The sequence below is a fragment of the Apteryx mantelli genome, chromosome 3, assembly GCF_036417845.1.
Source record: "Apteryx mantelli isolate bAptMan1 chromosome 3, bAptMan1.hap1, whole genome shotgun sequence".
NCBI classification, from domain to species: Eukaryota; Metazoa; Chordata; class Aves; order Apterygiformes; family Apterygidae; genus Apteryx; species Apteryx mantelli.
The window spans coordinates 18,663,632-18,685,137 of NC_089980.1; the positions used below are offsets into that span (position 1 = coordinate 18,663,632).

At 40.8% G+C, this 21,506-nt stretch overlaps 2 protein-coding genes across 7 annotated transcripts in view; one reads left to right on the plus strand and one right to left on the minus strand.

Annotated features, from left to right (window-relative positions):
• The window catches only part of VPS54 (VPS54 subunit of GARP complex), a 52,374-nt gene extending 41,987 nt beyond the window's left edge, over positions 1–10,387 (plus strand). Inside the window, exons 19-24 of one of the 3 annotated variants that reach the window (XR_010883655.1) lie at positions 546–633; positions 1,423–1,544; positions 1,655–1,735; positions 5,345–5,452; positions 6,361–6,510; positions 8,584–8,668. Coding sequence is in view for 2 of the 3 variants with exons in the window: in XM_067292795.1 (XP_067148896.1) it covers positions 546–633; positions 1,423–1,544; positions 1,655–1,735; positions 5,345–5,452; positions 6,416–6,510; positions 8,584–8,689 (600 nt within the window). In the remaining variant the exon portion in view is untranslated. Of the gene's footprint in view, positions 1–545; positions 634–1,422; positions 1,545–1,654; positions 1,736–5,344; positions 5,453–6,360; positions 6,511–8,583 lie in introns of all 3 variants that reach the window. The other 2 variants (XM_067292795.1, XM_067292796.1) reach the window with 2 other exon arrangements.
• UGP2 (UDP-glucose pyrophosphorylase 2) overlaps positions 9,890–21,506 on the minus strand; it is a 28,131-nt gene continuing 16,514 nt past the window's right edge. For all 4 annotated transcript variants that reach the window (XM_067292798.1, XM_013961589.2, XM_067292800.1 and 1 more), the window contains 7 exons: positions 17,275–17,460; positions 15,328–15,461; positions 14,370–14,667; positions 13,073–13,270; positions 12,640–12,882; positions 12,075–12,179; positions 9,890–11,035 (listed from right to left, as the gene is read on the minus strand). In XM_067292798.1, coding sequence (XP_067148899.1) covers positions 10,928–11,035; positions 12,075–12,179; positions 12,640–12,882; positions 13,073–13,270; positions 14,370–14,667; positions 15,328–15,461; positions 17,275–17,460 — 1,272 coding nt within the window. In that variant the 3' untranslated portion in view covers positions 9,890–10,927. The remainder of the gene's footprint in view (positions 11,036–12,074; positions 12,180–12,639; positions 12,883–13,072; positions 13,271–14,369; positions 14,668–15,327; positions 15,462–17,274; positions 17,461–21,506) is intronic.

Sequence of the window (21,506 nt, forward strand, 5' to 3'; positions counted from 1 at the left end):
CGTACTGCTTTCAAAGTAAGGCTGAATGTAGCCAGTCTGCAGCAAGTCTGACTTGCTTCTTTCCGTTCCACTCAGAGAAGCCTCGCCCAAAGGTTTCATAAAGAAGTAGAAATTAGCCACCAAGATGAAATCACTGAGTAGCTAACTGTATTTTTAATAACAGTATTTCAGGAGACCTTGTCTTAAGTGCTTTAGCATAAGCTGAGTCAAACAAATATTATGGGCCTGACCCAGTGACCACTGAAGCTAGTGAAAATGTTCCTTTTGCCTTCAGGCCGTAGGAGTAGGTGATGTGCTGATCACAGGATCATTAGAGCAAATGGAAGAGCCACTATTAGTTAAGTGTCCTGGACTCCTCCATAAGGAGGAGTATGTGAAACTCTGCTATTGGCCTTCATTTATTTTGTCATAACCTGTTTAATCTTGCAGACTTCTGTTGATGCTATTTCTAAACTGCCTTTCATCCCAGAGTGCTGCTTTGGGATGTATTTGCAGTTCTTAAACTGACAGCATACACTTTCATTACCTTTTTCTTTCTCTCATAGTATTTCAACTCTAGAAGTTGCCAACTAGTGCTTGGAGCTGGTGCATTGCAAGTTGTTGGTTTGAAAACAATCACTACAAAAAATCTAGGTATGGATTTTTCTATTTAAAATGTCAAATCTTGTTCTTCTGGCTGTTTAATAAACACTAAGTATTTAGGATAAGTTATGTCCCTGTCGTGGTGTTGTGCATAGAAGGCAGAGGGTGATGCAGCTTTGCTGGTTAGAGAGTAAAATATGAATAAAAGCTTATGATTTTTCTGTTTAAGGGGTGCACTGGAATGCATCAAATTTCTTTGCTGTCCATCAGATCACTTTAAATGTAAAGCTTCACTGTGTTACATGAAGGAAACAAAAGAGCCAACATATGAATTAACAGGTTTTCCATGAAAATGTTTTGACTGTGCGGAGGTGTAGTTACTTCTTCAGTGGTGGCTTTGGCATGCTTGGGAGCTGGCTCGTGTTTGGAGCTTGAGATTGGAATGACGTAGGTAGAGGCGTCCAGCCGGAGTCCAGCCTCCCTGTGCGTTTCACTGAGCTGAGCTGTCCTCTCTGCCCGTGTCCCCCATGTCTGCGTGTGCTCAGGGCTCAAAACAGCAAGCAGGCGCTTAAACCCTCGTGTGGTATTCGTTTCTTAAGCCATTTTGTATAGAAGCTTTTGAATCCTGGGTGTGAAGAGCCAGGTACTGCTCTGGCATCTTTGCTGGGCAGCTTCCTGCAGTGGAGAGAAATTATTACCTCCTCCTTTTATACTTTTTTTTTAAGCACATTAATTTGTGTTAGATTGCTGTTATTTATATTAAAGGAAATGTAGTCTATACCAGATGACTGTTCTTGTAATAATTATTTTTCTTTCTCTCTCTTGCTTCTGGATTTATAGCTCTTTCTTCACGTTGCCTACAGCTAATCGTACACTACATTCCTATTATCAGGGCTCATTTTGAAGCTCGACTGCAGCCGAAACAGTTTAGCATGCTCAGGCATTTTGACCACATTACGAAGGTAATTTTTTTGGCATTTCTAATTAAACTATAAGTTCTGCTTTTCAATTGTGCTCTGAAGAATATGAATGCCATTAGATAGTAAATAAAACCTGGTTTCTTTCATTACAGGATTATCATGACCACATAGCTGAAATTTCAGCAAAGCTCGTAGCCATAATGGATAGCTTATTTGACAAACTATTATCCAAGGTAATGATTTATGGAAATAATTATGCACTCTCTAAATTGCCTTTGGATGTCTCATTGTATACACTATAGATGTTTCAAATGGAGACTGAAATTTTCCTATTCAGGAGTTGTTTGAACGTCTTTAAACTCTACATGCACAAGGCTCTGTGCTGTAGTTGTGAATGTGTTTTCTCCTAACATTCGCTATCTGGGTCTCATTCACCCTCACATTCAGAAAACAAAACAAAACAAGCGTTCATTTACTCCATCTCCAGTAACAGATATGCTTTGGCTGGTGCAGATGCCCTGGTGTTTAGAAACGTAAGTGCTCTCTTACCTGGGCAGCCTTATCCCCTGACAGCTCTGGCAGTCAGGTGGCTGCCTTTAAGGGCCAGCTCCCGTTTCCTGCTCTTGCCGACGGTGCCTCTTTGGAAGCTGGGAGTGTGCGATTTCCTGCAGCTGAGGAAATGGCAAAAGCTGCTGAGGAGGAACAGTTTTGTGAGGGAAAGGATTGGCCCCGTCAACCGGGCTGCGGGCCTGGCGATTAGAGGAGTCTGCACTTAGGAGACTCTGCTCTGTAGCAGAGCCGATAGCTGTCCCGTGGAGTGCTCGGGTGCTGCAGTAAGCTTACCTGAGAGGCCCAGGGTTTGACAATTTATGGGCTTTTTGCATGCCTGTCAGCGAAGCAGGTTGCTCCTGAGCCGAATCCGGTCACCCTTACTCACCTCGAGGCAGAATACTCTGCAGTCCTGGGGTTTCTGAAGAGGCTCTGCAGCAAGACAGGACTGTCCTGGGCCTTTATGTTTAAAAGTATATAAGCTTTTAAAGCTTACTGTTTTACTTTGGGTTTTCTGCCTCTTTTTTAAGCTGTTTCATGGGGGGGGGAAGGGGGGATTAATTCTTCAGTGACAGATTTGGTTGGCCTGGGCAAACCTGTTCCTTTTAGGAGCCCATTTTTCCCCTCTGTTGTGTTTACATTGTCTTTTTGAGTCACTTACTTTAAAAAGTGTTTATGACTTTTCTAAAGATCTATATAGTGGTCTCTTCCCTACAGAAGAATACCTGTTCTATATAGTAACATGCCTTTTTGATCACTTTTACTGTTATCTCTTGAAAATAAAAGACAAATGCTAGAATTTAGATCCTGGATCCTAAAGAAGTTAGCCCACAACAAACCAGTAACACCATTTTTCTTCTTGATGGTAGTTAGTAACTATCTATCCCTTAGTATTCCCTCCATCTTTCAAGCCAGTTCTCCTCTTTTGAGCTGGCAGGAGATGTAAACTGAGAACATTCCTGTCCTTTAGAGCTCTTAAAGACTGACTGAGACTGCCTGGCTTATGTGAATGCAACCCACAGAGTACAGGAGAGGAGAAGACCATGTGTTGACTTGCTTCCATTCCTAACATTTCGCCTATGTTGGCCTGTCTTGTTCCTGAAATAACGACATGTTGGCAGTGAAGACATCGAAGAGCATAAAAACGCAGGAAACTTGCAAATGGGCATGTCAGCACAACCGTGCTGGTATCTTCCTTGTTTTATAGGTTTTTGTCAGGGGTCCAGATATTTGAGTGGCTTGTGGATAAAAGTGGTCACCTGCCTTAAAGTGCGTAAATCTGAACAAATGTGCAAGAGCTCCAGGGCAGCGCGATGTCCAGCATGCTTTAAAAGCAAATTGCATGTTCTAGATATCATGCTGCTTTGTACAAGGCAAACAGTTTGGTCCAGTAGGTGGGACGCTGACCTGGTACCTGGGTAATCTGGACAAGTTACTTGTGCTTTTCCGAGCGCTGCAGCACAGGAGCTGTGGTTACACAGTCCCGCTGTGAGGACTGGGCACTCAGCGGAGCGTTTCACAACAGCATGAGCAATTCCCAGCGTCTGTCTTGCAACTTTGGCACAGAGATAAAACAGGCATAAGGGTTTAATTAAAAAAAAGTTTTTTAAAGGAGTAGGTTTTTAAAGAGGGATAAATGTTAATGGAAAAAGCCAGGTGAAATTTTTAGGTTCTCTTGGAGCTTGCTGTCCTGTGACTGTTTGGATAGAGGAGCAGTAAATTTAGGTCTGATCCCTTGTGATATTAATCTCTGTTGACCTTAGCTGGAGATAGGAATGCCCAACAAATTGCAGGGCTGGAGCTCGTGTTTCTTTTTGGTGCTGCTTTTCTCCTGCCATAATGAGGAGTGTGATTTGCCTGCAGTCACGCAAGAGCCCTGGCTGCAGCTTGCCAGTTCCCTTTGGGTTTATGACTTGCTGGTAAATTTTAAATTATATGTTGCCTAACTCTGGTAATGTCTTGAGGCACAATCCTGTGCGTTGTGTAGCACTCTGGTTGTCTCACTCTGTCAGCAGGGCCCTTGGAGTAATAAAAACTATTTTTGCTGCTCTCCTGTTAGAATTAGGTCACTGGCTTGGCTTTTCCTTAAAGACTTTCTCAGTAGTACCTATTCTTTTTTTCTTTTCTTTTTTTTCTTTCACACCAAGGCAAACTGTTCTCTTTTTTGCAATTCAGAGTAGCATAAGAGAAAGCAGCTCCTCCCATGTGTTTGTCAATAATTTATTGTAATGATTCAGCTGTTCCCCTCAGAGGCTTGCACAGTTCAGTGGAAATATCGCCGTCTCCTTTCCCAGGAAGGAAGACGCCGAAGGAGACCTACCAGCGTTTAACCCAGGCCTGTGCTAGCCCAGCCTCTGCAGAAGAGCCGGGTTCACTGTTGTCACTGGGATGGTTTTTCTAAGTACTGCTAAAGTCACACTCGGATCTTCCCTTTCTGGGGTGGGAATGGAAGAATTTTATTCCCTTTATAGCTCTCTTGCTGTCCAGGTGTTTTCAGTGTGTTGTTTCTCAGATCTCAGTCACTGTGAGAGAAGGGATATTTCTCACTTTGTTTTCCCAGGAATTCCTGCAGTGCGTGTGTTGGTTTTGGGTGGTGTTTTTTGGGGGGGTTGTTTGTTTGTTTGTTTGCACCAGTTCCTTGGCCCATACTGAGTTTTTGGTAGCTTCTGCTTCTTTATGCTTTTCTTTGGCCAGAAATTCTGAGGTATGTGTCTTGGAGAAATAATTTCTTCTGGTGAAATACTGGGGGGCATGTACATCAGAGAGAAAATTTTCTGTTTCAGTGACTCTCGTGAGAATATAGACCCGAAGGAAGGGTGGGCCAGCTAACAGGACACATGGCATGAGTCTATTTACCTGTCACACTAATTATTCCATTGCATCCGTAGAAATCATGCTGCTTTGTACAAGGCAAATGGTTTGGTCCAGTAGATGTGATGCTAACCTGGTACATGGGTAGTTCCCATAGGGTAATGGAAACCAACCAAAAATAATGAGCAAAGAGAACCAATTAAAACCTGACAAAGATGAATGGATGAAGTTGGGAGATGCTGGAATTTCATACTAGTTTGAATGGTACTGTTTGCAAACAGTAAAGCAAAAGTGCTAGAAGGTCGTGTAATGTTAGTCCTGGGGTGAATAGCAACAGAATGCAGCCCTGTGAGCATTTTCATTCATAATACGTGAAAAATACCATTAGCAATTCCTGGGCTTCAAATTGTTTTTGGAAATTCCCCTATATAAAGTGTTCTAAGATGGTAGAGAGGAATAACTATTCTTGTTTTTATTTACAGTATGAAGTGAAAGCTCCTGTTCCTTCAGCATGCTTCAGGAATATCTGTAAGCAAATGGCAAAGATGCATGAAGCTATATACGATCTCCTTCCCGAGGAACAAACTCAGGTGAGTATTTTTAGTATTTCTGAGATTTGTTTAACACCCTCAATGAACTTGCACACATGAACTCTAACAAGAGAGACTTCCGCTTTATCCAGGCAAAAAAAATCTTTCTTGAGTCTGTGCTGAGAACGTGCATTAAGGGAGTTGGCAGTAGTAATGCAGTCAGCCTGGTCTGAACAGCAGTTCAAGTTTGGATGAGAATTCGGGGAGAATAATGAGGCACATGGATTGATTGATTCCAGCTTGTGAGCTGCAGTTTAATGTCTAGAGAGGTGGATCTTCAGTTCAGGAATGGGTGTTGAAATTCCACACAAATGGCAACCCTTTGTGACTAAAAGGTAGCCCTTTTAGGGAATTCTGTAGTGCTGAATGGGTTTGAGGTCCCTAAATATAATATGATGCCAAGTCTTACTAGATGTGGGTTGTTTTTTGGTTTTGTTTTTTTTCCCCCTGCAGTTAGTGCTTCTGCAGAGTTGTAAATCTAAGGACAGGAAGACTGATATAGTCATGGAATGCACTGAGTTGTAGGTTCTCTTTTATGCTAAATTAAAAGGTCCCTTTGAACTGTTTTTTGCACTTTCTCTTGGAGAAAAAAAGAAACCTTTAATAGTCATAGTACAACAAAAAGATTCACTTATCTCCTAGCCTTAATATATGCTGCTAGGTGCTTCAGACAATAGGGAAGAAAAATTCATGCTTCAAAGAATGTATCCGCTAAATTCAACATGTAACAAACAAACAGGTGAGGGTGTACACTGTCCTACCTGCTATGAGATGTATACTGTATGTATGTGGCCAGAAAGCTTAGGAGGGGGGAAGGACTGGCAGAAGAAAAAACAACATGGTTTACAAGAATATAACTGAAGTTTAGTGACTTAAAATGTTGTTTGCAATGTATTTCTTCTTTGTAGGCAATGACACAAGTATGGGGATGGTTCCTTATTCTGGTTCTGTGGTTTCTTCTAGATGTTGTTTTTAAGAATTAACGCAAGCTACAAACTTCATCTGAAGAGGCAGCTAGCCCACCTAAATGTAGTCAATGACGGAGGACCTCAGAATGGGTACGTTTGGGTGCCTTTTTTACTGCTTCATTTAAATGAAGAAGCTTAGTCTTCTGCAAGAAAGTTGTGGTTGCAGAATGCAGCCACGCTTCATGTTTAAGTAGGTCCTATTTGACGCTTTGTAGCTATAAGAATGCCAGCAGCTTGGTAGTAGATTGGGAGCTGAGCATTGTCCCTTGCCCTACCACAGACTTGTTGCAAGACTTAAGCAGGTTTCCTCATTTTGTGGATTGTCCTTCTCCTTTTATGAGAGCAGTAGCCAGAGCTTAATTTCCCAGAATTGCGTGATTCACTAAGCAATTTTCAAATCTGGATGATGAGTGAAGGAGCTAGCGCAGTAAAAATAGGAAAAAGGGGTATTTCATCTGTGAAATGTCAGCTTTTACACAGAAATTATTTTTAGGGCAGAACTAAGAGATTTGAAACAGGGTTTTACCCCTTTCTTGTCCCAGTACAACCCTCCATCACCAAACAGATAGGTGGTACCTCTTCTGAGAGGGTGTTCTTTGTGTCTGCTACCCAACACTGCAGAAGAAAGTACACAGCGTCTTGCAGGCCAAATCCCTATTTTAAGTTGGATTATGCCTTGAATCATGGAGCTTTTTTTAATCCTTTCTAATGAACTAGGGTGTTCATTTGCAGTGTATGAGGGGTGAAATCCACTAGGCTAACCATGTGCCCAAAATATTGTCTTAGGTTGAAGAAAACAGAGAAGGAAGTTTATAAGCATTTTCAAATGTTGCTGGAGTAAAGAGGAGTTTTGGTCCTGTCCCATTTATTTTTTCATGTCCTGCTTAAGCTTATTCATCCTTGTCCTCTATGTGTAACAGTTTATCTGGAGAGCAGATGGTTTTCTGTACTTCCTGCGCTGTATTTGCAAGATAACACCAAGTTGCTTGTAGTGCTTATTAAGGTATTTGTGAGCCGACAAGCTTAATGACTAGGAGTGAGGCTGCAGCAGCCCAAGCTCGAAACGAGAGCGCCCAGTGTATATGTTCCCAGAGTGTGTCACACACTGACGTCTGGCATAATCCTAAAGCGTGTGCTGTGCTGTCCTCGTTCTGAGCCGTTGTTTCTGTCTGCTGCTCGTAGCTGGGTGGCCTGCATGGATCCCCCTTTGATAGAAGGGTCCAGGCAGCCATTTCGCTGACTTATTGGCATTGTATTTCCCAGTACAGAGTCATTCCCTACTGTCACCAATGTCTGTAACCTGCAGCTATGAACAGTAATGACTTAAGTCCTTTTCTTTTACGGCAGCAGTTACAGAACACTCTTCTCTGGGAGTATGGAGGTAGTGCTTTGCGAGAAGAAAAAAAATTGACCCTGAGTTTGTGATGTTGTGCTAGCAGTTTTCATTGACCTTGTTTTTAACCTGTTTCTTTTCCTGATTCTTACCCTATTCTGAATGGCTTGTTTCTCTAATAATGGTAAAAAGCCAGGTCTGTGAAGCCTGGTTAAATTTTTACTATGAAAATACAACTGCTGTTCCTACATCTTGCTACTTGCTAACTAGGGACAGCATTATCATGTTTCTCTCATCCCATGATATGTTTCCACAATGTACGAGGGCTTTTAACTCTGGATAAACTGTTAAGCATGCAATACAACTGTTGTTGTGCTCTGTGGCTGCTTTTATGTTAAACATCCAGAATACAGAAGTTAATATTGCAATAATTAATATTCTAAGTTACAATGGAATGAGGATTTTAAATCATGATAAGACTGGAAATACCGCAGAGAATAAAAAGTTTTAGATGCCTAATTCCTGTTGAGGTTTCTAAACTTGCTTTGTTTTACATCCCTTCCCTGTAACTAGCTTTCCATCTAGCAGTTAGCATAAGTAGTGTACTGTCACTCTTGTGACATAAGCCTTGTCAGTAACATTCTGTTTTGAACTGATATTTAACAGAAATGTAATAATTCAGTCATAATATTTGAACTTGTAATTGTGTGCTCAGCTCATGCCTTTTTCTTTTTTTTTTTTTTTTTTTTTTTTTCCCCCTTCCCTTGCCTAAGCAGTCCAAGCAGATCTGGTAGGTTCAAGTGCTAATCATGTTGTTTGTTTCGATACAGACTGGTTACGGCAGATGTAGCTTTTTACACTGGAAACCTTCAAGCTCTGAAAGGCCTTAACAACTTAGACCTAAACATGGCTGAAATTTGGGAGCAGAAGAGGTGATAATCCACTGGGAGCAGGCGTTTGGCTCTGACAACAGACCGACTTTCTTCTAAGAAGCTTGATGACTGTGAGGTGAATACTTAAGAACAGAGTCCGAGAAAGGACACTATTGATAGTCGGGGAAACTAGATTCAGTGAGCTGCAGGGAGTGATCTTTCAGTGTCCTTCTGCAAGAAACAAGTGATCAGCTGTCTGTGCAATGTTTTTCATTCTCTCTGGAAACAGACTCAGGTTTCTTTGGACCAAATCCAAAAAAACACATAGCTGTAACACAGCTGTAGTTGTCTAGAATGCTCTGTATATCTTTATATTAAAAAGATGCTTTGCATTTCTTCTAGTGCAATGAAATTCACATGGTGTCCCACCTTATTTAATGATGGTACAATATAAAAATCTTGCAGTTGAATGCTGTAGAAAATGTTTTTCCTCTATGAAACTATGCTGTTCTAAAATTTATTTTTTTACAGAACTTTATATAAATAAATGTCTTTTGATTGCTTGCATATAGGATTCAGATTTGTTAGGGAACAGTCCTGTTTCAGGGTATTTCTCACAGCTGGGCTCTAAACTGCCATCTGAAGACACAATTTTCTAATAATTGCCTGTTCACTTAAGCCATTATCCCACAATAGATTTTTTGAAATTATAATCATTAGCAAAGATAAAATAACAGTGAGCTTTCGGTGGAACTTTAAGGTATTAAAAAGGCGGGTGGGCGAGAGCTTCCTCCAGCTTCCAAAACAATGATTAGGCTCTGCCACTTATAACTAGGGCGATACTTTACAAAAGTTTTTCAGTACTTTAAAATTGTGGAGGAATTGGTAAAGACACAAAACAGTGTATACAAAGACAGAAAGAGGACAGAGCAAAGGGCATAGAAATAATTTTAAAGTTTTTGGGCTGCTGTACGCAATGTAAAAGAGTTACACTATGAAGGAAGGTGCAACTGAACTTATTTAAGAGTTTTTAAAGCTACCTTTTAAGACTGGAAGCTGCCAGTACTAAGTAAAAGTGCCTGTGTATTTCCCCTCACAACTCGTTACCTAGCCCCAGCCCGAGTGCCTAACCCCATGATGATTATGTATGATGGAACGGTCTACAGTGTGCGTGTGCCTGTGGCTTCTTCAGACCAGGCATGCCTAGCTGTTAGCATACCAGATGTCATTAACTGTCAGTCAAAATAAAGCTCTAAAATCACAGTTGTTTTTAAAGACCAACTTCTTTAATGATACATACCAGTGTTATACTAAGCTTATAAAATAAAGCTGTCTGCATGTAAATACAAGAGAAACATTAAGAAATCAAAAGTGATCAGGACAGGGATTTTGATTCCTGTACAAATTTAGAAATAACACAAGTGACAATAAATTAACATACGTGACTGTAACAATATGAACATGGGTGTACTCAAAGTGACATAATCTATTTATTGAAAAAGAGGGCAGATCAAGGTTTAAGATATTAACAGGAGATCCAGTCTTAAAGGGGCTGTGAGAAAGCAACCACCACACTTGGATACTGAGGCATTTTTCTCAAGTATTACATTCTTTGGGCGAGTTTGGAACATCAGCACTTCCCCCCTCTATCACAATACAGAAATGGAGGTATTGACAGCCTTACCCCAGTATCTTGATGTAGAGTATATCGTGATAGGACATTTCAACAACTTTTTTTTTTTTTGGGGGGGGGGGGGGGGGAGGAGGTTAAAGACAATTAGGGTTTGCGATATTTGTGAGCATATGAAATACAGGGTCCATAACAGCTCATTTAGCAGTAGTGAAACATTTGGTTTTCAACTGCATCTGCCATTTACACTTCATAATAAAAGTCACATGAGTAGCTAACCATATCCCACATGTATTGCTTCACAGCTTTATATCTGCAGTTACAAGCAATTCAAAACTACTAAAATGTTAGAGGCAAGCCTCTGAACTTCTTATCAAAGAAGATCTGTCCATCTTACCCCCAAGACAAACAGTATTGCACTTCAAGGTTATATTAACTGAGTTACAGAATCTCTTTAAGGACTGAAGCATTACTTACACACATCCTTTGCACTATGTGTCTGCTTAAAAAGATAAGCAAGAGAAATTAATTTTAAATTAATACTGCAGGGTTCTGTGAAGATGACAAAGCATAGGCCCTCTGTGTACTTATTTCTAATGCTTAAAAGGGTCTTCCATTTGGAGGCTGGTTTAGCACAGCAGCATGCAGAACTGACCGTGCCGTTTCACTGACTCAGTGGTCCAAGATCCGAAGATTGCCAGACACAATTTTGTTCTCTAGTAGAGCTCCAGCTGGGATGTCAATTCTGTCACCATGATTTGCAATGATGATGACGGTTCCCTAGATTTTGAGAGAACACCACAAGTGTTTAGAAACGTTGCTTGGTATTAACTGATGACTTGGAATGAACAAGAGTAATTTTGTTTAGAAGACCAGTTAGATATCAGCTGTAACACAGTCAGATCCTGCATGCACTTGGACTGAGTTATTGTCTCAGCAGACAGGCAATTTTTTGCATGAAAAAGTTTAAAACAAGCAATATTGGAAAGGCTGTAATTACCAGCACACTAGATACCATCAGATTGCAGGTTACACTGATGCCTTATTTGTGAGAGGTGTTTGCTGTGAGTGCTCATATCATGGCTGCTTGCTCTTCGGTGCAAAAATGTTAACTCCCCATTAGTATATCATGATGCAGGTCACCATTACAGCCAGAAGGCAAATAAACGGAATTGCTGTGCCACACACACAGCTGGGAACAGAGCGGAGCAGCTGAGCCTGCAGTTTGATAACAGCCTGAGCCAGTTCAGTTTCTGGTTGCTGCCGTCACACCTTGCACTGATCTGTGGCAGCAGCTGAACTCGCCTAGACTGTTACAGAACCATGACACAATGTTTTGTTGGGGTTGGCCAGATCTGGCCAAACAGGCTCTTCATTTAAGGAAGAAGAATGAAGAATTTGAGATAACAAGCTAAACTGCTCAGCTACGTATTTTAATAACAGTACAAATTGATGAGAATGGACCGGTAAAGCCAGCCTGGGAGGCCAGGTGGTACATGCCTTGTAGAGCTAAGGGACAAAGACATAAGCACTGCTTTGAATATAGTCATGAGGTCTACAGTTTTCAAGGTACTCTACTCATAGACAGAAACCTCAACTTGTAACAAAGCTATCTAGAAAAGAAGCTATACTGATAACACCTTGCACTCATTCATAAGGGCTCCTGTTCAGTCTTGGCCGCTGCAATCCCTGGGCCAGTTTAATTGCTAGGAATATTTCCAGCTGACTATGCATAAAGTCAATGATTTAGATAGGATCAGTTTTCTTCAAGAGCAGCAGAGATTGTGTATATGCAAGTGGGTCCCATTTATATGCTCACCTTTAATGAAACATTCTTCCCAAATGTGACATCCCCTGAAACTGTGAGATGATCCAGTTCAAGCATATCTGGTATACTTTCAAACCTCCGCAGGTAATCTTGAACCTATGGGGAAGGGAGAAGAATAGGGACAGTTTTATGGACTAAGACAAGCATGAGAGCTTTTTGAAAACTATTTTAGAGATCTTTCTGGAATCTCATCTGCTAAATATAAATGTTGCTGCTTTGGAAGCGGCATGATATTGTCATTTCTGTCTGAGATAACTACAACTATGAGAAACAGTGACAGCAGTATTGTATAAAAGTTGGGTGAGCTCTAGAGAACACACAACCCAATTCACCTTTCTGCTTCCTTGACTGACAGGGTGAAGGAGCACAGAATAAGAGCATGACATTGTGCACAGATATTAAGCAGTCTGCATTCTAGCAGGGTAATAATTATTTAGAAAGAGCAAAAAGGAACGTCCAGATGGGTAGAGGTAGATAAAGTAAACCTCCCTTTTTTACTTATGTATTGTAATTTTATTCTAAAAAATGAAAACAAAGTATAACTATAGCAGTTTACCTTTGTGAAAGAACTTCCCAGTTTGACCAGAGGCACCGTTGGAAATTCACGTTTCTCACTCATTGTTAAGGATCCAGCGTTAAGGCTATACAAATTAGACATCACAAGCAAGAGATCCGATGTGGTCTTAACAGGCAAAAAACGACTACGAGGTACGTTTATTCCCAGAGAGTTCTCAAAACTCTTAATAGCAGCACCAACTGCCGTCTCCAACTGGATAACATTCAAGCCTCCATCCAGAGTCTGGAAGAGAAAGCTTGTGTAAACATGACCAGCAGAAAAATACACTCAGAACGAGAGTCCAGCGTACTTTGAGAGTTCTGCGTTAATCGACCGACTGGCTCCTTTTTGAAAGCAGCAGTCACTGTTCAGTTACCTAGAAACAAACAGTTCTGTTGAGTCTGTTTCCTTAAAAATCTTCCTATCTGATTACCTTTGGGTTAACAATGATCTCCATGTCAATAGCATTTTTCTCTTGCAGCCTTTTAATTGCAGACAAAGCAATCCACAAGTTGTTGGTATTGAATATTTTGAATTTTGACACAGACTTGAATTCATCAACGTGTGCTTTTGGCACCTGAGCTATTTCCACCAGTCTCAGCTTGTTTTCGTATTGCGTAAGTGTACCACCCTGCAAGGTTAAAAGAACAAGTTTAAGTCCTGTTTGTGAGAGGCCAGCTGAGCAGCTCTCCCCCCACCCAAAACATATGCACTCTTTTGGCACTATTGAAAGTTAAGCCCCAGTGAAAACATGTTGCCTGTGTTCAGCTACCAGGTTACTAACTACAGAATATGTTTATTTGACAGTCAGAACTGTCTAACAATAATGTGTCAGCGCTCCACAGACTGTTTTTGCTTTTAATGAAAGTTCCTGAAAATCTTTTGAAAGTTCTGTGGTTTAAAAATGACCTTCAGCAGAACTTCGCTAGATTACAAGAATTTAACTTAGATCTCTCTATGAGTTATGTATCTGTGGCCCTTACTGGAGAAACGTGTTGCTTCAGTAACCTGTGCTATGCAAGGATGAAGCCCTGTATTCTTACACTGCATATCTGTGGTTTTATGGGACCAAGTCAGACTCTTCTTAATGTCTAATGAATAGGAAGAAAACTGCATTTCCCCCCACCATTCTCATATTTAAAAGAAAAGAGGCAAAGTACTGTTACATGACAAATTACTATGTGCTAGTAGTATCTGACACATGCTATAAACATGTGACAAGCTGTCAAGACCTGGACTTTGTACAAAGTCAAGTGGTTAGGGCAGGATGCTGACCGGCAGCCACAATTCACACGTAAGCTGCAGCCTAAGTAGCTTAGGCAATTTTCAATCAGTAGTGATAGAACTGCTGCATCCCTCCCCTCTGTGCTCTGCTTTTAACATCCCCAAACTTCTCCGCTTTGTAAGTGAGAGTTTGGAGAAGACAGCGAGGTTGCGATCTACACCCTGCAGAAATTACTTGTGTTTTCAGTGATCAGTCAAGTCCAGGCTTTCTTTGTCTGCTGTTGCCCAGAACCTAGATCCAATTTGTTCCGTGAATTGGAACTTCATAAACTTGCTGATTTTGTGCATCTCAAATTAGATCACAGCTGATGTGTTAAATGGTGCCTGAAATAGCTATAAGAAGATTTAATGTATGTCTGAATTCATGCATACAGAAGAGACAAGATGTTTAGATTTTACCAAGATGCACGGCATTCAAACAGACTTGAACAACTATTTGTATTTACCTTCACATCTGCCCTGGTTTTGTTTGTGACTTCCATGACAAATTCACAGCGTTTTCCATTGGGCGGGTTCATAAGATGGTTAAGAATGTAAAGGTCCACGGTGGCACCCAAGTTATCTATATTGGATACAAAAATATATTCCTTCCCCTCTCCAATAAGGTTATCCAGCAGACCAGAGTTATAGAAACTGGCGTAGATGTCTCCGTGGCCCGGGGGATACCAGCACTCAGTATTCTCTCCTGAGTAAGATACATCCTTGGCTATTGGCAGCAGAGTTTCCTTGTTAATTCTAGGATACCTGGGAAAGCAATGGCTTTGTTAAGCTCTCACCAATGTCAGACTAGCATAAAACAAAACAAAAGGCAGTAGCAAAGGTGCAGTTTTTTCATACACACAGTTTTCAAACCTGAGCTTTCCAGGTTAGTTTAAGCACTCTGAATTGGAAGACCCATCCACTCGGAAGATGCGGAATGCAATCTCTTACTCAGGAATTTAAAACTGCAGTCCTCCGACTGTGAGATAACCCAGTTTTCCTCCGACACACAGAGTCAGGGCATGCCCTGCACTATCTGTACACCTCCAGCACCCACCAGCCGTGTCGGATCAGGGTTTGTTCTTGGCAGGAGAGCCAAGTTCTGTCTCCCTCCAGAGCCCAGGGATCCTGACAGCAAATTCAGAAATCAAGTCCCCAGCATCCAGTATGCCACTAAAAACATTTCTTGAAACTGCAATCCCCCCTCACCCTTCTCTCCAATTTCAATACACTGTCTCTGACTTTACTTAAACTTCCTTACATTACAGTCATTCAAAGACCACCCCAAAAGAGATTGAACAGGAGTATAAACGACACCATTACTACCTAGTCACCTCAAACTAAAAACTGTACCACTTGCAGTATGAGGAAGAGCAAGCTAGTTTTTCCTTTTATCCCAAGTAGAGGAGAGAAATTTTTTGATACCTGCTTTGATTAAAAGTATATATTTTCACACGGCTGTGACTGTATTTCTGCAAGATTTTCTTGGTGTCTTCATCAGTGTTGAAGGAATTCATTAGAACAAGAGGAACATCGGTGTTGTAGGTTTTGTTTAAATGCTGAGATTGGAAAGAAATGGTAAATTCAGCATATATTATTAGCTTTAATCCTGCCACCTAAGAGTTTGGGGGAAAGGAATGCATTCATTATTTCCAGTTTATTTTGGCTAATCGTTACAGGAAAGAGATTCTTATGCCAATGGAATGGATAATAAATCAGGTAAAGGAAAACATATCCTTGTAAATAATGAAGTATTTAAAATAAGGGCCACATTAATTACTGCATAAATGATCTTCATTTTTAAATCCACATTAAGATTCAGAATTTGGAAAGCAGGATACCACAAAAAATTATTCTAAATTTTAGGCTATCATTGATTAAAAAAGGTGTGTTTTCCCCCAAATTATTAAACCATCAGAATAAGGTCCTGTATACTGTATATTTATTCTTAAAGGGTGAGGTTGCAAAACCTTCCATCTCCTATGCACAGTAAGTACTTCTGAGCCATTTTGGTGGACTATGAAACGGCCAATACTATAGGAGTACATACTAGTTGGCGTGTCACAATATTAATTATTCAGGCATCTATAAAATGGAGCTGAAATACAGGGGATCATTTTCAGGTGGACAGCACAGCAAAGGCAAAATTCAGAAAACAAGACAGCATTCCATCGAAAATAAGGCCAGGCAGAAAAAGACACTTCTGTGAGTTCAGTGCTTGGTGAATCAGATCACCCTTACCCATTGGGCAGGGTTTGGGAGCGTTAACCTCGGGTGGAGTCAGAAGCCACCTCGGTGACCCTTCTGAGAAAGCACCCGCAGCAGTGAAGCATTAAGACTGCATTAGTTCAATGTTAATCTAAGTCTTGTATAGGAATGTCTAACCTGCATGGGAGAGAGCCGCTCCAAACAAAAAACATACTGAAGCAAAAATGCTCTGAGCTCCAGAAACTGCAGAACAGACGCACCCAATTTCCTACTCTAATGACCATCTTAATTATCTGCTGCAAGAGGAACATTCTGCATTAAAAACAGAAGCTGAAATGTTCTCTCTCAGCACCACCAGCTGTTATTTTCTTTTATTTTTCTTTCTTCAGAGGGAAATCCCAGCAATCACTTCTAAGATGAGGGTTTTAATTGGACCAGGAACTCTAAGCTGCTGTGAAGAGCTTTTTTCTAAGCTACATAAAAAAAAGCTTTTAAAAAGCTGAGCTCGGACTTGCACCTGGAGGAGTCGGAAACAAGCCCAGGAGTTAGTCACTGCGGGCCAACTCTGCAATTTGATCCCTTGTGTTTATGGGCACAACCACCCCTGTCCGGGTTTGCGTGCACCTGCTGAATTACACTTGGCAGTTGAACTCTGTCCACTCCATACACGTTGCCCCGATTGCTCTGTCTCTTTATCCACAAAGGTGGACATCACTCTTGCCCCTCCTTCCAAAGCAATTCTCTACTTCACCACTAGCACTGTGACCAGACCTCATTTCCCTCTCCTCCTCCTTTTGGTAAGCCTCTGCTGTGATCTCTCTTAAAGGATCATACAGGACAAGTCCTGTGCGTCTTGCTTCCTCAGGTGTAGGAACTATGGGAATGCTTTATTCCAAAGTACAACTCTCAAACCCAGCACACTAAACTGCAGCACAAAGTGTCAAACAAGAACCAGATCCTCATTTCTCCTCACTCCAAAAAAAAAAAAAAACCAAACAAAGCATTACCAGTTAGTCGGCCAGATCTTTAACCGAGATCAGATTTATCAGGGAAGGTGTTTCTGTATTAGCAAGAACTTCAGCTCTAGGTGGGTTTCAGATTAGGTTCCAGTTCACAGATCCCTTGAAGTGTCCACAGTAATTCTCAAAGCACATCAAGAATTACCTCAATCTGCTGAACTGTCAGATCCAAGAAGGTGTTCTCGTTCCGCACCCCAATAAGACTTTTGGGGCCTTTACAACCCATGCTTGTGCCCAAGCCACCATTTAGTTTCACGACCACCAGTTTGTTCAATACAGAAGCAATGTTATCGGGCAGTCCTCTGGCCTTTATCTTCTCATAGGGCTGGATCTGTAAGAAAGCAGTTGTAGGAGGCATTCAGGTATTTGCTAGGAAATTGTCAAATTTAAATTTGACAACAATACCCATAGTCATCTGTATGATTTAGGACACTAAAGAACACTTGTAAAAGGACTCTACAACAACCTGGTTTGTATTAAATAAGATCTTCTCTTGAAAAGTTTTTTAAACATAGCACCAGTCACAGTCAGCTTCATTCAGATGAAAAGGTGTCTCAGTCTCCTCTTCCAGACAAAGGGAGAACTGACTTGAGGGTCTGAGGAACTGACTTACCACAATCCTCCTCTTGTCCTGCAGGAGGAGCGGGGGTCTCCTTGTGAACCATTTAACTCACTTCCCCAGTAAGATGCCCCCCTTCAGTCAGGCCACAATTTAAGAACACAGGCTCTGCATGCAGGACAATGTTTCTTCCTTAAGCAGCTTAAACTCGCAGCAGATTTTTTGGTATTTTGCACTGAGGTTGTTGGATGAAACATTTTGGCAAAAAGGTTGGTTCTTTGACTCAGTCTAAATGAATTTTTATTCCAATTACTAGTCCAATATAATAACTCATCTCTCCCACTACCATGCTACACAGAGGAAGAATGTTTCTAGCTCTTCTTACCCTGCTGTTTTCAGGATGTGTTCATCCAGCTCACATCAAACCTTGCAGAAAGTTTTCTACCTTGCTGACAGCTACATCCTACAGGTTTAAAAATGAGCATGGACTATGTTTTGGGCTAGGGATGGAGAACAAAACTAGGCATGTAATGAAATTCAGTGTCCCTTGCATTAAGCATTGCTTCTCTCCTAATCCAGAGTACCTAAGTCAAATCCTAAATCAAGGAAACAAAGGTAACAGTGCAAAGGTAAATATCATGCCAAAACTGTTAGAGTAAAATCAATATAATTATCCTTTAGCATGCCTTTCTACAGATTTTCTTTTGAAGGAAAGCCTTTGTGTTTCTGTTTTTAATGTATTCTAGCAGCAAGAAAATGGTTTTAGTTCTGATAAAGGATGTGGAAGATCCACAACTCATTTACAAAAACAAATACATCCCAAGTAGTTTTCAACACTCTGTGTTTGCTTTGGGCAAGTCAGACTAGGGTATGAATGGAAATCCACATTACACTGGAACAAGAGTCACATTTCTTACCTGGATGTGTGGGGGCAGAGGGAAGAGTTTGCACAATTCCAACATTCCCATACGCCACAGATGGCAGATTAAAGCAGATGCCTCACATTAGGGAAGTTCTGCTTTATGCATAATCCATAAAGCTTACAGTAAATATATGTGTGATATATAAGATAAGCTCACTCCACAAGTTATAGCACAATTGCTAACTAAACTCTCCTTACTCAAACAGTGGAAACTTGCCCCACTCATCAGAGGTGCTTCTTGATGCAACAGCTTAAAGTCATTCCATTTAGAAAAGTTTCCCACAAGATACATACTCTAAAAAGGCAAGCAATTGACTTAATTTGAAACCCCCACTACCTCACAAGAATATTTTTGAATTAATATGAAACATATTAAATACATATAATAATAGCACCAGATTCCCTGCTGAAACACTCTAACCTGTTGAACATAAAAATGTAAGTCAACGTTCTGACGTAATTTTTGATTCAGTGGGCAGTGTTACTGGGGAACAAGACGGATTTGGATAACTTTGTGATATACATATCAAAGCAAAGATATGAAAGTAAAATGATGAGGTTTGACAAATAAGCCTAGTAATTATTTTGCTTTAATGCAATTTTTAAAAGGCTACATTCTGCACAAATGATACTTGTACCAGGAGGTTTGTTGCTTGTTTCAGGCAGGTGCAATTTCTCAGTTTCCAAACATAAAAAAGAAACTAGGAGCATACCTACCCCCTCACTATACTTTTCCCAGGTTAAGAGGCAACATCCAAACTTGCTCATGACCCTATAGTAACCAACACATTCAAGACAGAAGTGTTTCAATCTACATGTTCTTAACCAAGTTCTTGCATTTTTACCTACAAAAGAAGTTCAGAACTAACTATATGTCTCCATCTATGTTCCAAAAGCACTGGAGGTTCCCTATGCCAAAACACCTTGAGTTAGCATATGCAGGTAAGGAGCCTTATGAGTAACACACAAACCTATTCTGAGAGTTAAAGTTATTGTTACGTGCAAGACAAATAAGGTTAGTTTATAAGAGTAAGAATGAAAAAAATATATATATATACACACACACACACATTTAAGTTACTACCTTCCAGCTAAGTCACAGTAACAGACATAGTAGTTAAATAGATTTTATTTCACACTTGCAGCAGGCCAGCTAGAAGATAAACACAGAGTTATCATGGCTCAAACAGCAAGGAGCAACACAACCACTTTTGCAGTCATCTGCTAATACCCAGGTTCTCCTTAGAGAAAGGAATGAACTGATTAAAGAAAGCAGGTAATGTTGGCATGCTATTTTCCATTTAATCAGCAGAGAATGTTAGTATTAGAAACAATATGCTGTTTAAGTTATTAATTAACACAAAGATTTGTCAGTCTGTATGGATCATTAAAATAGAAGGGAGGGGAAATTTGTTTCAGCCAAGACTTCAGTTTGAACACTAACCTTCGAAAAAACAGAACTTTGATCCCTAGAAATATACCTATGTCACCACAATACGATCCACAGATCTAAGAGAGGCAGCTTTCAAACAAGGTCTCAGGGCATCAGAGGAGTTTGACAGAGTTTCTCAATTTTGACTCTGTAGCATAAGATTATGAAAGCAAACAGCAATTTTTAGACCATAACATGTCTCAAGTAACCCATATAAAAATTATACTAGATCAAAATGAGCACTCTGGATTTCTGCTGCCTTGAACCGAAAAAAAATCAAAACCAGGCTCTTTCCTTGTTAACTAGCTGGTTTACAATAGTTGTCCAAAATCTCTTCATTAAAAAGGCTGATAGTTTTAAATGTGTGGTTTAAGCAACAGTGCCACAATTAATTTGTTATAAATAATTTATGCAAGTTCCTATTATGAATCAAGTATGTTACTGAAAGGTATCTCAGTTTGACCACTTTGTAAGAGAAGTAGTATAGTAAGTCCTTCCATTCTATGCTTTCTTTTAAGAGGATGCAACAGAGTTCTTTTTAGGCAAAAAAAAAATTCTTCATCTACCAATATCAAGAAATTAAACAACTTGTTCTAATCACAAACACATCTTCAGAATTAGTCATGCAGTGTCCAGAGATAACAGGATCGTGCCATATATTACTTCAAGAAACACATACAGGGTAAGGATGCTTGTGACCAGAAGGGAAATACTCATCCACTTTTGCCTTGCTTTTCTCCCCGCCTCTTCAACCAACAGCGCTGTCCACGCCCTCCTCTAAATTCACTGGTTAGGATCTCTGGCCAGTTCCAGCCATCCTCCCCTCTCCCCTTTCTACCCTAAACCCTGTGCAGCTTTCTGCCTCCAGGTTACAAGTTCTGCTGAACTGCATCACTTGAAGATGACGGAAGGCTGGAACAGATACAGAAAGAGACAGCTGAGGTTGCTGAGATGTAGGAAGGTGGAAGAATAGGTGGCAGCAAAGACTAGCTAGAAATGAATGGAGTCCCAGGGCAGAGGGGCAAAAGACACTAAACTACACCTGAAATAAAACAACCACGAAAAACATCAGTTTTCCAGTGTGAAACCCTCCTACTGACTCTAGAACATGAGGTCCCACAGAAGATAACAGTGATGTTCAGTAACACAAGTGTAAGACCAGTAAGTCTTATCAAAACACTCCTCTTCAGATTTTAAATTCAGCAGCATTTTGGAAGCTTCTCCACAGTCCTACTTCAGTGAAGGCTTAAAAGATGCATAACCCAGGATAAGCAAAATTGGGCACAGCCAAACTCAGCTCCAGAGCGATTCAGGTGTGGCTCTGAGCCCTGGGATAAAAGCCACATGATGGTGAGACCACAGGGCTGCTGGGGAGCCCAAATGCCCAGTGTCCCCAGAAGGCAGCAGCCTGCTAGTGGCTCCCAAGATGGCTGTGGTGAAGAGCTGGGGGTCTGGCCCTGCACC